This window comes from Octopus sinensis, linkage group LG16 (assembly GCF_006345805.1).
Source record: "Octopus sinensis linkage group LG16, ASM634580v1, whole genome shotgun sequence".
Lineage (NCBI taxonomy): Eukaryota > Metazoa > Mollusca > Cephalopoda > Octopoda > Octopodidae > Octopus > Octopus sinensis.
This window is the reverse complement of record NC_043012.1, coordinates 50774228-50792022: the sequence shown is the minus strand read 5'-3', so window position 1 is coordinate 50792022 and position 17795 is coordinate 50774228. Positions and strand designations below refer to the sequence as shown.

At 32.9% G+C, this 17795-nt stretch overlaps 1 protein-coding gene across 1 annotated transcript in view; it reads left to right on the top strand.

The window, feature by feature from the left end:
• Positions 1–16871, top strand: part of LOC115220327 (tigger transposable element-derived protein 1-like) — a 91624-nt gene extending 74753 nt beyond the window's left edge. Inside the window, exon 4 of the mRNA XM_029790427.1 lies at positions 16681–16871. Within this exon, the coding sequence (XP_029646287.1) occupies positions 16681–16871 (191 nt within the window). The remainder of the gene's footprint in view (positions 1–16680) is intronic.
• Positions 16872–17795: the final 924 nt, after the last annotated feature.

Sequence of the window (17795 nt, the reverse complement as noted above, 5' to 3'; positions counted from 1 at the left end):
TGTTTGATGAGATAATATCTCTTTGAGATCCAATCGAATTCACCAACCTAAGGTCACGCGCTGTTAAAACTAATAAACATAGAGAAGTAATATATATAGATATGTACGTGTATGAGTGTATGTATATATTATATATATATATATATATATATATATATATATATTATATATATATACATATATCTTTATATATATACATACACACACACACACACACATATATATATATATACACATATATATATACACGCATATATATATTATATATATATATTTATACATTCATACACATAAACGAGCATACACAAGCAAATATATATGTATATATATGAATGAGAATACTGATCACTTTTGTTTAGTTTGTTTTGTTGTTTATTTTTTAGTTATGCAGTTACTGCTAGAGTCTCAATTATTGGCTCATATTTGTTATTGATATTATTTGCTGAAGGTCTTTTTTTTTCATTATTTCTTTTATTTTTAGGTTTTGCTCCATTTTGGTCATCCTCATCATTACGATGATGATCAACAACATCATCATCCCTTCTACCTCCTCCTCCTCCTCCTCTTTAGTATTTATCATCATCATCATTATCATCGTCATTTTCCTGCTCGTTATTGTTGTTAATATTTATTTATTTGATATATTTTTGTACTGTTCTTTTGACTTCTTGATTGGTATTCATAAATAAATTTAATTTTCCTCTCCTTTTGTGGTATCTCACTTGATTCATGATTTGTAACTGTTTTTGTTTTTTTTTTCCCGTTTTTTTTGTTTTTGTTTTTTTATTTCAATGTTTTGCATTGTTATACATTTACTGAGTAAATAAACATATAGATTAATTTACTTTTGATATAATAATGTTGGTAATAATAAATAATAATAATAATAATAACAGCAATGATAATAATAAATAATAATAACAATAATAATAATGATAATGATAATAACAATAATAATAATAATAATAATAATATTAATAATAATAATGTATTAGAAGAAGAAGAAAGAAGAAGAAGAAGAAAAAGAAGAAGAAAAGAAGAAGAAAAAGAAGATGAAGAAGAAAGAGAAGGAGGAGAAGAAAAAGGAGGTGGAGGAGGAGGAGGAGAAGGAGGAGATGAAGAATAAAAAGAATACGATGATGATGATGAGGTGGAGGAGGATGAGGATGATGATGAGGAGGAGGAGGATTATATATTGGAAGAAGCATATTAAAAATGGTAGAAGCGATTTCTCAATTGATAATAATATGCCATACTTACAATACGAATGCTTCACATGGAAGAATTAGAGGTTAATTATGAGATGCCAACGTGAATCAGAGCGTGATACAAAACGATTCATGTTAGCTTCCTTCCCTAACACACCTTCTATCTTGACTATTTATTCTTTATCTTTAGTCTTTTACTTATTTCACTCCACGATGTAGGGTTTTAGTAAGACAAATCGACTCAAGGACTATTTTTAAGCCTACTTATTCTATTAATCAATTTTTGCCGAACCACTAATTTGCGGGGACATAAGCACACCAACACTAATTGTCAAGCGGTAATGGAGGACAATGACAAACACACACACAGATATATATATATATATTGCGATGGTGATCCGGTTCTTGATTGAAGATAAATGGCTTCGAATGACACATCCGTGTTTCTTTTGTGTTTTCTTTTTGTATTGTCTGTCAGGATGTTTTGTTGTCCCTTTTTGTATCACCTACTTGTCCTTATGTTTTTCGTTCTTGTCCCATTTTTTATCTTATTATATATATATTTATATATATACACAGCGTGTTTCTTAGAGTTTCCGTCTAATATATCCACTAACAAGGCTTTGGTCTGCCCTAGTACAAAATACTTGTCCAAGTTGCCAACAGTCATCATCATCATTGTTCGACCGTGGTCGAGACAATGGAATTTACCATGTTGCGCCAGACTTCACGGTCCATCATAGCATTACGGAGGTCCTGTTGCTGGATGCCTGTATCCCTGGAGATTACATCAGGGTAGGAGAGTGTGCGCCCTCTGGTGTTGCGAGTAGATGGCTTCCAGAGGAGAAGAGTAGAAATTACTTCTTTTTCAGCTCTACAACAATGTACAGCAAACTGGACTCTCCTACCCTTCACAAGAGATGACACAGGTGGTAATTCCCCATATATTTGCATTTTAGTTGGATGGCGCCTCCACGAGAGATTTTGAGCTCTCATAAGGAGGCGAGTGTAGGTTCCATCCAACCGCCTCTCAAGCTTCTTTGATAACGTCCAGGTTTCTGAGCCATATAGTAGGATTGGTTCGACTGTGGCTTTGAATATTTCAAGTTTGAAGTCTCTACTTAGATTTGATGACCAGATCTTATGCATGACCAGATTTGATGACCAGATCTTATGCATGCCAACAGTGGGAATGAACACGGAAACAGGTGGTTGGGAAACAAACTTCTTACCACACAGCCACAGCTACGCATATTAGCTTTGTTTTCTTTTTAATTTGAAATGTGAAGAATATCTGATTTGGCCGAAATTTTGAGACACAGTCAGATTGGTTATGCTCCAGTCGGTGTTCGCAATCTATTGGTGTCGCTTTCACCAACAGTCTATCATATGCTACTGGTCACTTACCTCTCTTCAAATTAGCAAGGTAACCTCTTCTTTTCATTCTTAATACTTTATCATTGCCATTATCTTCCCATTATTCTTTCTGTATCAACTACAGAAAGTCTCTGCACCCTTGCTTATTGCAATTTATTTCACTTTCTCTTCAGCACTACATCACGAGGCGCGATTAATTGGAACACATCGCAGCATCAAACCGGTTGTGAGTTGTGAGGATAGGACAAACTTTGGATTCTCGGTGTTTTCTACATTTGCTTCCATTGAATGTTGTGCAACTAAGGTCTAATCACCCTATCCAGGGAAGGTTGATGGTAGGCTACATGGCTGCAGAAGTACACAAAGCAGCCGTGAACACTCTCTTGGATATTTGTACATGAATGGTCCTATGTTGTTTCTGATTCTGTTTGTTTTCTAATGAGCCTGCTGTTCGTTTATTATTTACTGCAAGAAGCTTTATATCAGCACTACTAGTGCTACAACAAGAATACCAAAAATAACAACAACTACTACTACTACGACTACGACTACTGTTGGTGGTGCAGCTGCTACTGCTACAACTAAAGCAGATGTTACTCCTGCTACTGCTACTAGTGATACTACTACTACTACTACTAGCAATATAACTACTATTACTAGAATTACAAACAATAATAATAAGAATAATAATAACCCTTTCTACTAAAGGCACTTAAATTTTGGGAGAAGTGACTCGTCGATTGCATCGGCCTCAGTGTTTCATAGGTTCTTGATTTATTGACTCCGAAAGGATGAACGGTAAAATCGATCTCGGTGGAATTTGAAATCAAAACCCGAAGACAGGCGAAATGCCACTAAGTATTTTGCCCGGTGTGCTAACGATTCTGCCAGTACCCCGCCTTAAGTAATGATAATAATAATAATAATAATAATAATAATAATAATAATAATAATAATAATAATTTATTGAATAAGAGAGACAAATACTGTAATATCATTGATGTAGCCATAAGAAATGACATGAGTGTTGTGAGTAATGAGGTTGAAAAATTCACCAAATACTCCGAATTGAAAGTGGAAATAGCAATACTGAATGGAATGCGAGAGGGTAATGTAAAAGTGATACCAGTGGTGATCGGAGCGCTCGACTCAATCCCATTGAAACTTAAAAACTTCTTAAGGCAACTGGAAATCCCATGCAAGATTCATGTCTCGCAAAAAGTAGACTTATTGGGCACAGCGCACATCTTAAGTAAAGTATCATCTGTCTGAGGTCCTTTTTGTGACTTGACAGATGACTAAAAACTCCGGTAAATTTTTACCACACTGTGTTATGAAGGAATAATAATAATAATATGATAATAATAATAATAATAATAATAATAATAATATAATAATAATAATAATAATAATAATAATAATAATAATAATAATTTATTGAATAAGAGAGACAAATACTGTAATATCATTGATGTAGCCATAAGAAATGACATGAGTGTTGTGAGTAATGAGGTTGAAAAATTCACCAAATACTCCGAATTGAAAGTGGAAATAGCAATACTGAATGGAATGCGAGAGGGTAATGTAAAAGTGATACCAGTGGTGATCGGAGCGCTCGACTCAATCCCATTGAAACTTAAAAACTTCTTAAGGCAACTGGAAATCCCATGCAAGATTCATGTCTCGCAAAAAGTAGACTTATTGGGCACAGCGCACATCTTAAGTAAAGTATCATCTGTCTGAGGTCCTTTTTGTGACTTGACAGATGACTAAAAACTCCGGTAAATTTTTACCACACTGTGTTATGAAGGAATAATAATAATAATAATGATAATAATAATAATAATAATATAATAATAATAATAATAATAATAATAATAATAATAATGAAGACCTATCAAAAACTGAGCAAAAATAAAGATCTTGAAATAGAAATTAGCAAAATGTAGAACCTGAAGACTAAAACAATACCCTTTGTTGAGAATGATAGTAAAATGGGCTGATTGCTGCCTAGCTCAGATACCAGGAAGCCCAAAAACGGCAGAAATTCAAAAGATAGTGCTCATGGGAACTGCTCATATCCTACGCAAAATACTTTCTATGTAATCTCAAGTTTTAAAACAAAGGACACAGAAAACGTGTCAAAGCCGACAGGAAGCGTTCGATACTTCCTAGGGCTAAACAGCTGTAGTGTAATTCCCATACGGGACTGTCACGTTAAGTTGGCAGTATACAACCACTCATGTTCTTATGGTTTCTTAAAAATTCACTAGTACAACACTAAGTACAAAACCAAATATATGGCAACCTTAGGCATAACAACAGCATGAACTTCCAACTTGTTTTCTCTTGAGGTCTCTGGGTGAGACTTGGAGCCAACTCGTACAAATGTAAAGCAAAAGTCAAACAGAGAATAATAATATTAATAATAATAATAATAATAATAATAATAATAATAAGGATGATGATGATGATGATGATGATGATGATGATGATGATGATGATGATAATAATAATATAATAATAATAATAATAATAATAATAATAATAAGGATAATAATGGTTTCAATTTTTTGGAATTTACCAGTAATTTTGGGGAGGAAGTAAGTCGATTACATCGAGTTCAGTGTTCAAATAGTTCTTATTTTATCCATCCATTGTTTCCGGCGCGGTTGGCCATTTCAAAAATAGCAATATTCTGATTTGAAAATCTCCAAGTGCCAAACGGTATAGGAAGTATAGCGATACTTGGGAAAGCATATTGGCTAGCGAAAAGTGTTGCGCCTTTAAGCTGCTAGAACGTTCGGTCTTGTTTGTTCTGTTAGATTCTGTGGGAGCTTTAATCCAGTATTTGCCATGAAGGGGCTTTTCTTGTTATTGTTTTATCGACATCCGTTCCCGTTCCAGTTTTTTTTTTGGGGGGGGGGGGATTTCACTTGTTTTACAAATTTTGTTGTTTCTTTCTTTTCTTCATTGTTACTAGATAGTATGACTCCATGTCTGTATTTTCACTTTCCTTAAAGACTTAAAACAGTCTTTTGTTTTCTTCGTGATTTGTGGCGAGTTGTATTAGTTTTCCAAGCTTCTGAAGAACATTTTTTAGTCCTATGATGGTTAGTTTTAATAGTTTTCTAGCTGTATAATGTCTCTACTACCTTATATATGTTATATACATAACCTTTCTATATCATATTTTGTGTGGTGCATCCTAAATTCTGTCGTTATTTTTCCTGTTTTCCTGACTATTTTGATTAGTTCATTTACTGCCCAGTTAAGGATATTGTAGATGTTACTTACAACTGGTACGGCTAGAGTGATGATACCTATTATCTTGTTTTTCGCATTGAGATCTGTTTACAGTATTAACCTAACTCATCTATAGTATTCTCTTTTCTCTTTCGTTTGTGTGTGTTGAACCGCATCTAGTTTATTGATTCCTAAGTATATGCATGTCTGGCTTTGGTATTATTCTCTTATTTCATATGTTTTATCGAGTGTGATGTTATTATTATTTATATTAATATTATTATGATTATTATTATTACCATTAATATCATTATTCTTAGTACTATCTCACTGCATTGCACCGGTTGCTCAAAACTGTTAGCGGGAGGACAACCCAAGATTTCTACAGGGGGTTAGCTGATGGCATGATTGGTGATGGCGTAGGAGTGAATCTACTTTAAGTAGTCTCTTCGAGAGATTACTTGTACTGTTCTCTTCAATGCCGAGATTCTTCGGACAATTTCCTAAAGTCTTTGGCTTGGCAGTGCTACAGAGGGGCATTGCTCTTTCGGGACAAGCTCTTCAGACATGGGAGTGCCAACAGCTTAATTGCTTGCAAGGGGACAAAACCGTCTTGCATGCAATAATTCAATGTCCGTGCATTAGACATTTGGGAGATTGTGTGGAACAGCTGTTATCGCATGTAAAAGTTGAACGAAAGACTAACAAATCTCCTTCTACCTCAAAGATGAACTGAATGGTATAGTATTCTTTATAGTTTTACTTGTATCAGTCATGTGACTGCGGCCATACAGTATATATATATATATATATATATATATATATATATATATATAGGGATAAGATCGTTAATTTAAAAATAAGGTAACGATTTTATCAAGTGTTCAGTATGGAAAAAAAAACCTTCAAAGGTTATTTTTTAAGGTTATTTTTTAATAAGGTATATATATGTGTGGTCAAGTGAATCTACAGCCATACAGAATTATGGTTTGGGGGAATATCTAACAATATTAATTTATGACTTGCGACTAGAATTTAACTGTCGACTCCTAGTGTCTTAATGATAGCTGCATTAGATATTTCGATGTTGACAAGATGATAGATAAAAATTTTAGCTAATTTACCGATCTCATAACCCCCACTGTGTTTCCACTTCTGTCATTAAAAAGTTGTCGTTCCTCTTTAAGCTTATTCTGTCACGGTAGTAGCAGTATGGAATTCCTTCCATCTCCAGCTCTGATGAAATATTTGCTAAAAATAATAATGGCATATCCTGACTGCTAAAATATGTATTTCCAACTGAAGATGGTACTGTATTCCAAATTGATGTAATGCTTGCATTGTTCGAATAAATGGAGCCGCCTGGAACGGCCGTATTGCAATAATACCTTGACATGCCAAGTCACCTGCCAGTAAATCCTTTAAATATGAAGCATCATGAAAATAGTTCAAACTGAAATCCTTCTTGAGCGACACATTTTTCCGTTCGAGACGATACAGAGTTACAGATAGTAGTTATCGAATTTCGATTTACTGTCGCGTGACTTTTGGCTAGCCCTATATATATACTCTCTTTTTATTCTTTTACATGTTTCAGTCATTTGACTGTGGCTATGCTGGAGCAACTTTTAGTCAAGCAAATCGCCCCCAGGACTTATTCTTTGTAAGCCAAGTATTATTCTATGTATGTATGTATATATAAATATATATACTCACATGCACGTATGTATGTGCCCATACGTGTATTCACCTCTCTATATATACACTGAAATATTATTATGCCCTATCTTGATAGGTATATTGTATGTATATATATATATATATATAATTAAGTAACCAGCTGTTTAATAATGCATGGCCAAAATAGAAAACTATAATTGTCATTGAATATCAGAGGGTGTTCGAACATCTATAATCCTACAATGCTAGCAATAAGAACTAAAGTTCTCTAATGCTCCACTCATCGCACATAATTTTATACATAATTATATACAAGTATGTGCGTTGACTGCAATATCAGAGCACTGTAGCTCTCATTTCTAGCATTGTAGGTATTCTAACACAGTGTGTCATATATGTACATATGTATATATATATATATATATATATATATATATATATATATGTATATAATATATATATATATATATATATATATATAATATATATATATATATATATATATATATATATGTAATTATATATATATATATATATATGCATATATATATATGTGTGTGTGTGCGCGCGCGTTTTGTGTACATATATACGCACCCAATTTGGTAAGTTTATTGACTATTAAATACTGATTTATTTGAATAAATATTGAATTGAAATTTAAATTTATGACTATATCTTTAGAAATTTACAGTTATATCTAGGCCTTTCAGCTTTGTATCATTTAGCTGCGCCACGTCAGTTACAGCTATAAACCTTATATTTAATATAACAATGATAATGATTGAAACGAACTTAATTAAGACAATATATCATTGCAACATAGTATATATATATGTGTGTGTGTGTGTGTGTGTGTATATGTGTGTTCCCATATATGTGTTTATAAATACATATGTATACGTATACAAGGACACAGACAACCCACACATCCACAAATACATATAAATATTTATATTGCATTATATGTATAAATACATGTGTGTTTCTTAGCTGGGTGAGCGTATGTCTCTTTGTAAGTGTGTACTTGAACGCATAGGTTTGCTTATGTCTGTATAACAATGTTTGCTTTGTATATTCTGATATATAAATTTGGTATAAATAAAACATACACAGTCATAGGCTGACTTTCAAGCAACTAAATATAACGTTTGAATTGTTCAGAGTTAATGCTCTCTGTATACACATTTGCTCGCTTGAAATATGCACATACACCCACTATACACACACACACACGCACACACGCGCACACGCACACACACGCACACACACACACCCACATATATATATATACATATATATGTATGTATATATATATTTATATGTATATATACATATATAATTACATATATATATTGGTATGCATGTGTGTGAATATATATACTATATATATATATATGCACACACATACATACCGATATATGTATATGTATAAATATAATGTGCGTATATATATATATATATATATATATATATATATATATATATATATATATATATACGCACGCACGCATGCACACACAGGAACACACCTATAAAAACAGATATGCATTAATATATACACGCTTTCATAGATATTAAAAAGGTGGAAGAGAAAGTGAAAGTATCAAAGATACACAGAGGCAGTTACAGGACACACAGTATGAGCTAGCTAACTATATAGATAGATAGATAGATAGATAGATAGATAGATAGATAGATAGATAGATAGATAGATAGATAGATAGATAGATAGATAGATAGATAGATAGATAGATAGATAGATAGATAGATAGATAGATAGAGAAATATATAGATATTAAACATATAATTAGCTAGCTTGATATATTGATACGTACATAAAGTAGATAAGTAATGAAAAGCGAAAGTATAGTATGTGGAACTATTATTTTAAAGGAAAATTATATGTAAACTAATAAGAACTAATAATATTAATGCAATACATGCAAGCGATATAATATGATTATATTATATTAATACATTTTTTATCAACACAATTCAGCGTTTATGTTTGTAATTTAGCAATAATTTTCATTCAAGTGAGATTGTTACGGTGATGTGACTATCGATAATCGTGTCTGGAATATTCATAATTTCTGTTTTTGTTGCAACATTTCTCTTGTTTCGATGTGTAGGACTCTCATTTGTTAACTTAAATTACAACTTGGAATTTATTCGTTTGTTTATACACTACTAAATGTTTCGCATTCCTATTATTATATATTTGGTGCTTGATGCAATTATTCTATATATACATGTATTTACAGTATGTATACTGTTTTGTAGCTCAGTAAGTTGGATATATATTACTGTGTTTTAAATTGATGTAGATATCAGCTGGGAAGTCAGCCTTTGCGGTCTTTATCAAGGCTTCGATTGCTGTAATGTAGTCTCATCCAGAATGTCTAGCAATACTAAATAAATAGTAATATACATTTATATATTACTACATAATCAGTAATCTAAAGTTGTTTTTTTTTATAACTTGATATATATGTAAGTCACCCATCTATTACTTAATGTGATTCATTATAGAATTATTTTCAATCTACATTAGTTGATCGTTAAATAGCAAACTGATTCTTAAAATATATTGTACAGAGAGAACTTAAAGTTAAATAACGGAGAGATTTGAAAGAGTGAGAAAAATTGAGTCACTAGAATGAGAAAACAGAATGCCATGACGACTGGCTGCGAGACTCTCGAATATAGTGTAATCGTACTGAGAAAACGAATTGTAATTAGAGAAATCTCAATACTTCTCCTTCGTTTTCGCCTCCAAACCTAACGCAATTCTGTTGATATTTACGTCAAAATTGTAAGCCTGCTTGTAAGTACATGATCAACCTAGCTACCTCTGCTCATTCGCAGGTTCATAATAAACAAAAACGTTGACACGAACCCATATTGATATGTACTACAATAATCCTTAAAATACTGATTTGTCGAGAGTCCACCATGAAGTCACGAGATCAAAAGTGTGTGTTCATGATAGTTGTGAAAGCTACAAAATCATAAAGCCATAAACACCAATACAAACTAAGGGAGAAAATACTGAACAAAAAGTGAAAACTAGAATGTAGAATCAGTTCAGTGAAACATCATAGATCCTTATATCCACAATAAAAGGTAGAAAATTGAAACATATTCCATGCCCAGTACACGGAAATGAAGCATCTTTAAATAATATATATATATATACATATATGTATGCTTCATACTGAGTGTATATACACTATTGTTAAGCAGAACGCTGTGGTATTCATCCAAGTTAAAATCCCTTATAAACTTGCGGTGTTAAAATCAAAATATATGAGAGGGAGACGAGTAATATTCTAAGTAGCGGATATACAGATCATCAGATGCATTTCGGCCTTTTTAGGCATAGTATAGAAAGAGGTTTTATTGCTGCATGCGTAAAAAAAATGTGTTGCCTTTCATACATAGGAGAAGCGCAATTATATATTCACTGATATTGAAAATAGCCACCGTGCTTAATAAAAATCTTGAATACACAATTGAATCAGAATATACAAACATGGCTAATATAATTTAACGCTCTTACCATTAGACTGGAAGAAAAATATAAATATTTACAAAAGTATATGAGGGCATCCTATACCCTCATCTACATATATTTATTCATTCATTAATAAACGATATTATCGGCGTTAATTATTTGTAGCAAAAGACTGAAGCTGAGTGTAAAATTGTATCCTTTACTCTCAGCTCCGATCTTCGTTGCCTCTTTATATGTAAGTATAAATGACGTACGTTGAAACTCTAATACGGAAATTTTCATTATTTTCAATTATTCTGTTTTCAGTTTTGGTGAGTGCATATTTAACGATAGCAAAAATATATCATTACCCTTTTTGCAAGGGAATTGCCTCATTTCTTCCATAAGATTTAAGATTTCTATTACTAAATTTAAAACAATATACCCATTAAAAATTCGTCATAGCTCTTCTGGCGGCGTTTCATTTAACCATTCTTACCATGCATATACATCTATATATGTCTGCATGTATATATATATATATATATATACATGTATGTGTGTGTGTGTGTGTGTGTGTGTGTGTGTCTGTATACACATACACTTGTCTATGTTTCTTAGATACATTGTCAGCTTAATAAGTGTAACATATTACACACACAAAGAGATGTCACATACAACATACACACCCAACGTGAACAAACTCACACACACACATACAAGCACAAGCAAGCACCCATTTATAAATTTGTCTTAAATAAGCCCTTATAATTATTTTTAAAATCAATTAGGATTAATGTAATACTGTAACCCATTCATGAAGATTAAAATCTTTACAAAACGTGTTCACATAAAATTCATTACGAGAATATGGATTCACCATTTTTTATATAATTTACATATTACTTTACATTCTATCTCATTATTTTTCTTAGTAATCCATATTTTCTTGATATAATATATATATTGCAGCGGTGTTAATAATTGATTTATTTAACATGGTCAACTTAATTACAAAAATTAAGTGATTCGTACCAGAATTATTTTGTACGAGCGTAATAAAAACGAAGTGTACAAATATGTAAAACTATAAAACTGCCGTAATATTTAATGGGAAGGAAATACAATATTGATCAAGCATTCTATTTTTTGCAGCACATCAGCTGTAGTGCTCCTTAAAAATTTGGAGCCTTTTTAAAGAGTGATTAACGCTATTTAGTGAAGTTACTTTGTGTTATGAGTTCGAGTACATACAGCTAATTTTAGTATTTATTTATTTATGTATATATTTATTAAGTTCGAGAGACGCCATGTTAGAACATTTTCCTTTTTTTAATGTCTGAATAAAGACTCTCCAACTTGGTAGAATGAAGAACATTAGCATCATATCCCGCTGTATTTGCTTTTGTTTCTTTTTAAGTATGTTCACAGTTTCAAATCTTCTGAAAGCATTTGGACTTAGCACATTGGGTCAACGAAATAATTTTTAAACACAATAGTAACGAATCAATATAATGATGTAGCCTGTCCCTCAGACATATTTTTATATTTTGCCACTTCTATTAAACTCTTTTTCAAGTAATGAATTTAATAGCCAATAAAATATCACTTAATGGCTAGTAAGATATTAGCCTTTATGTTCTATTTCGAGCGAAAATTAACCCAACGAATTAAGCGCAGTTTAGTGCAAATCGATCGAACTTACGCTAGATGGGAAATCTTTTCAATTGCGACTGCTCTTCAATTTATTTATACTGCGTTGTGACAATGTTATATATAATCGGTTCGTTCTTTCTTAAGATAATAGGACGTAATTAGGGTAGAAACCAAAAATAGGGAAGAAGAAAGAACAAGGTGTTGGAGAAAGGTAACTTCTACCTTTCGCGTTCTTCAAATCTACATGGGATTCATTTGACTTTCTTCTCGTCCTATAATGGCGCGTTATTCGCTCATCCTTTCTTCTTTAATATTTTTTCTCACCCTTCTCCATCACACTTTTTCTCACTGAATTTCTCTTTCTTACCTAACCTCTTTGTTTCTTCTTCAACAACTACTAACGGCTAACGATTCTTCTCTCCCCGAAGAACAGTCCTAGCCGAAAATTTATTCTAGCATTTGTAGTATTTGTATTAAAAGTTTTTATTGACCACATGGGGACCATAGAGGGAACAAACAAGGACAGACAAAGGGATTAAGTCGATTACATCGACTCCATTGCGTAACTGGTACTTAATTTATTAACCCCGAAATGATGAAAGGCAAAGTCGACCTCGGCGAAATTTGTAGTATTTGTATTAGTTTTTGCCAACAAGGATATAATTTTTATCCTTGGATCTACTGTTTTACTCTATAATATCGACAGTTCTGAACGTAAATCAAAAGATGTTATACTGCTCACTTCATTCACTCTCTTCCCTGTAACTTGTAATAGAATACATCAATATTTATTTCAGTACATATGTTCGTGATACTCTCATATCTCCCAAGCGAAGAGGTCATAACAGATAAGAAATCATCAGTAATCACGATTTCTGGTTTATTACTGTCTGGCTGGACGTGAAACTACCTCGTCTTTCTGCCTCTCTCTGTCTCTATCTATCTATCTATCTATCTATCTATCTATCTATCTATCTATCTATCTATCTATCTATCTATCTATCTATCTATCTATCTATCTACCTATCTATCTATCTATCTGTCTATCTATCTATCTATCTATCAGTCTGTCTGTATGTCTGTCTGTCTGTCTCCCTCTCTCTCTCTCTCTTCCTCCCTCTCTCTCTTTTTCTCTCTCTATCTCTCTTTCTCCCCCTCTCTCTCTTTCTCTCTCTCTCTCCCTCTCTCTCTCTCTTTCTCTCAATCAGTGTTTTGTTTAGAGCCTAGTGGACATATCTGGCAGAGCAAATCTATCACAACAAACGTCTAGATGGTAAATACCCCTTCTTTGTTTATATATGAATTGTCCTTATCTAAAATCTAATATAACTTATACATAAAATGGCGTTTCTCATATTTTTAGCAGGCTAATTGATGGCATTAGGCTCTCCTGTCAGTTGATTCTGTGAGCGTTATTTAGTATGCTGGTTAAAACTAGCAACCTACATGCCTCCAAAATACTAAATTCCATCACTGTAATTCCTTAGTAATGCGAGGAGGTTTGGTTATGTTTAATCCAATATCGGTACCTGTAGACTGAGAGGTATAAAATGAATGGGTGTCTATAATCCATTATAGCCGTATCCTTCTCAACTAAATATTGGAAAATATAAGAAGCTTGTATAGATAGATGTAAGACAATTTTTTGTATTACATGTAGAAGGAACCTACAAAAAATATCCGTTAGATAATTAAACATTTTATCGCTGATTCTGTATTAACAAATATATATTAAGGCTATTATTATCCATTATTCATAGATATTTTCACGCACATTAATTGAAGAGAATATTCGATTACTTAACTCAGTGATATAACCAGAAATTACTGCTGCAAATTCTTTATTGCATTTAATTTGCAATTTCTTCCCCATTTAATCGAATTTGTTACATTCATGGGCTCTCTCTACCATGTTTGTGAACATATTTAAAAATATAAACTAAAAATATATGTGTGTGTATGTGTGTAAATTAGCAACAAAATATATTCAAAAATATCTGCAGGATGCTGTTGATCAAGACACCCGATTGGGTATTCATAGTTTCTTTATCGTTGTTAACACTGTCCGTGGTGTATCATACTACAAGATGAAAAAAAAAGCTATTTGTAAATGCAAATTATTCCGATTATTATTATGCGACAAGAACATATTTTTCCGCCGAATTAATCCTTGCGACTTTCTATTATTGGAAGGTTCTGACACACGCGCTCTGTTGATATGATTTCATCAATGGAAGTAACTTGGTGGTCTGCAATCAGTGCTATCTGCTCTACGACTCTTTCTCCCACCCATCTCATTCATACAGCATTTAGTTTATTCATTTACTTTTAGCTTTATTTTATCATTTTCATTGATTTTTCTTTCTCTTTTGAGATTATTTTATTTTCTGTTATTAGAGATTCACGTTCACTGATAGAAAAAAAATCTGTCACAGAGCTCGGGAAGAGTCTGCTATTGTAATTCTTTATAAATCAAATATTTTCTATTGTCTTCATACTTGGTTTTTCACATATTTGTTATAGTCTTGATTTGCTTTCATTTTTTTTATTTTTCACACATTTCTTTTTATTTAATTTTCTTTATCCCTAAGACACGGCCTAGAACTTACTTTTTCACCCTGAATTCACTTTGCAATTTTCACTCACGCCTGTTATAGCATCTTAATGATGTTTCCTTCTTTAGTCGTTTTGTACCATTATTCCACTCCATTTCATTGCGATTTGTACGTTGAATAATGTCCGCAGGGTTTGTCTTTCCATCTGACCGCTCTCTTAGCTCTTTAAATTGAGCAGAAACGAGCGCTTCTGTTCATTTTTTCTCCCAGATTTATTATTCGTTTTTATTTTTATTTTATTCTAGTTTTTGTTTTACTTTAGCATTCTTTACCACCTCAATCATTTTCTTTTGTATTTCTTCTATTCTGTACTTTTTTCCTATTCTTTTGAATTCCATGGGAAGCACTTGGTATGCATATGTTGTCATGCCTTGAATATAGCAGACAATAATTTGTTCTGCTTTTCACGAAGCTATTCTAACCACTTTTGAGCATTTACATTCGTTTCCACATCAGCGACGAATACAATTACATCCTAAAAATGCATAGTAATGATATTCAAAATCTAAAACCATATTTATGTCCCAATGAAATCCAATTATTAACATAAATATGATACACGGATTTCAATAAATAAGATTCAGTCCTATAAAGCTAAATTGATTTTATTTCATTTTTTTTATTACATACTGTGAAATCTATGACTGGGATTTTCATTCCGTTTTATTCTCACGTGAAATCATTGGCTTGCAGGAAGAAAACACAAAATGGAGGCAGCACAGCTGGGATCGCAATGTTCTCACAAATGTAACAGTCCGAGAATGCTGGATTTAAAATGTTATTTCTTCAATGATAATCAAATTCGGTCCTCTAGAACGACATTTACACGTGTTCCATACCAGCATACACTCAAGATATTCGTTTGTATGTTAATTTGAGAGAAACTAAGATTGCATGAGGCACCATACGGTATAATCGTGTGTTATATATTGTCAAGTAGGAGAAGTAATAAATCTACAACTGACAAAATTTCAGTTCAGAACGGAAACAGAAGGATGTACTTGCATCCTAACATCTCTGTAAAAAGAATCAATCACTTATTTTTACATCTATAACGTTAATCTGACAATTATCTGCCCCTGAATCCCCTCACTGTTTCTCTCCGTATGTATACGTAAACCAGTATACATACATAAATACACACACACCTACACACACATAGTTATACATGCATGCATACATACATACATACATACATACATACATGCATACATACATACATACATACATACATACATACATACATACATACATACATACATACATACACACATACACACATACATGCATACATGTTCCAGTATATTCTGGCTTATTGGCAGATCCATTATTTTCTGCTCAAAGCATTTCCCGTCTTTACTGCTAATTATCTCTTCCAAGTGAATTTTTTCAACCTCTTCAGAGTTGAAGGTCTCGATATTTAATGAATTTTTAACTGACCGATCCAGGTTGAAATCTGGAGGTGCAAGACTGGGTGGACGCGGAGGATGCGGCGAATCTTACCAGTTAGGCACAAGCAACAACTGCAAAGAAGTGGCTATGTCATGGTGGATGGTTGTGTCTAATTTGTCAAGCTCCTTACAAAACACATGATAATTGATTGTCCTGTCCGGGGAACAATGTTGTAAAAGATACACCTTTTCTCTCACGTCAAATTCTGAGCATAACCTTCTTTGTGTGAATTCGAGCATCAGTGGTTGTTAGTGGTGATGACGCCGCGATTCCGCCATTAACACTTGCAATTTACATTTTTATAGATGGCCCCATTTTGGCCATCTGTCAACATTCTATTTTAAATCGCATAGGAAAATCTTTTGGTCGAAGTTTGCCTCATTCAACTGATGTAGGACTCTAACCTCGCGCACGCTGACATAACCAATTTGGTGCAGATTGTTTTCGACACTCGATTTTGGGAACATCTGAGATCAGAACGGTCAAATAACAGGCTTCGGTGTCGACTAACTACCTACTTCATTTTGTCTCTGTTATACCCAGTTAGCTGGCCTAAGAAATGTGCAAACTGAATCAATAAAATTCCCGATCGCAATCTTCAAACCATCTCTGGTACACATGTCCCATATGAGTATCATCTCTGTATTCAGCACATATTTTCTGCACACCACCGCCGCTTTCGTGCTTTTTTTAAAATTAACAAAATTTGAGGAATTGTAATGATGTTTAGATTCTCTATTTTCTGGGTGATCTCTAGCACACAATATACAATGCGCTTCATAGCAAGCTGGTGTGTCAAGTATCTAACGATTGCACATAATGGTCGGACATACTGAAGTCAGATACTTGCTAGAATTCTTGAAATTTAGTATCGATGAAACCGAACGAACATTTTTGGCTAACCTTATGTATTATATTTGTTTGTTTGTGTGTGTGTATGTGTGTGTGTGTGTGTGTGTGTGTGTGTGTGTGTGTGTGTGTGTGTGTGTGCTGGCACGCGAAATAGTATGGGAGCTAAAATCAAGAAACTTTTTACTAGGGTCCTGAAATAAATTTGCTAAAAAC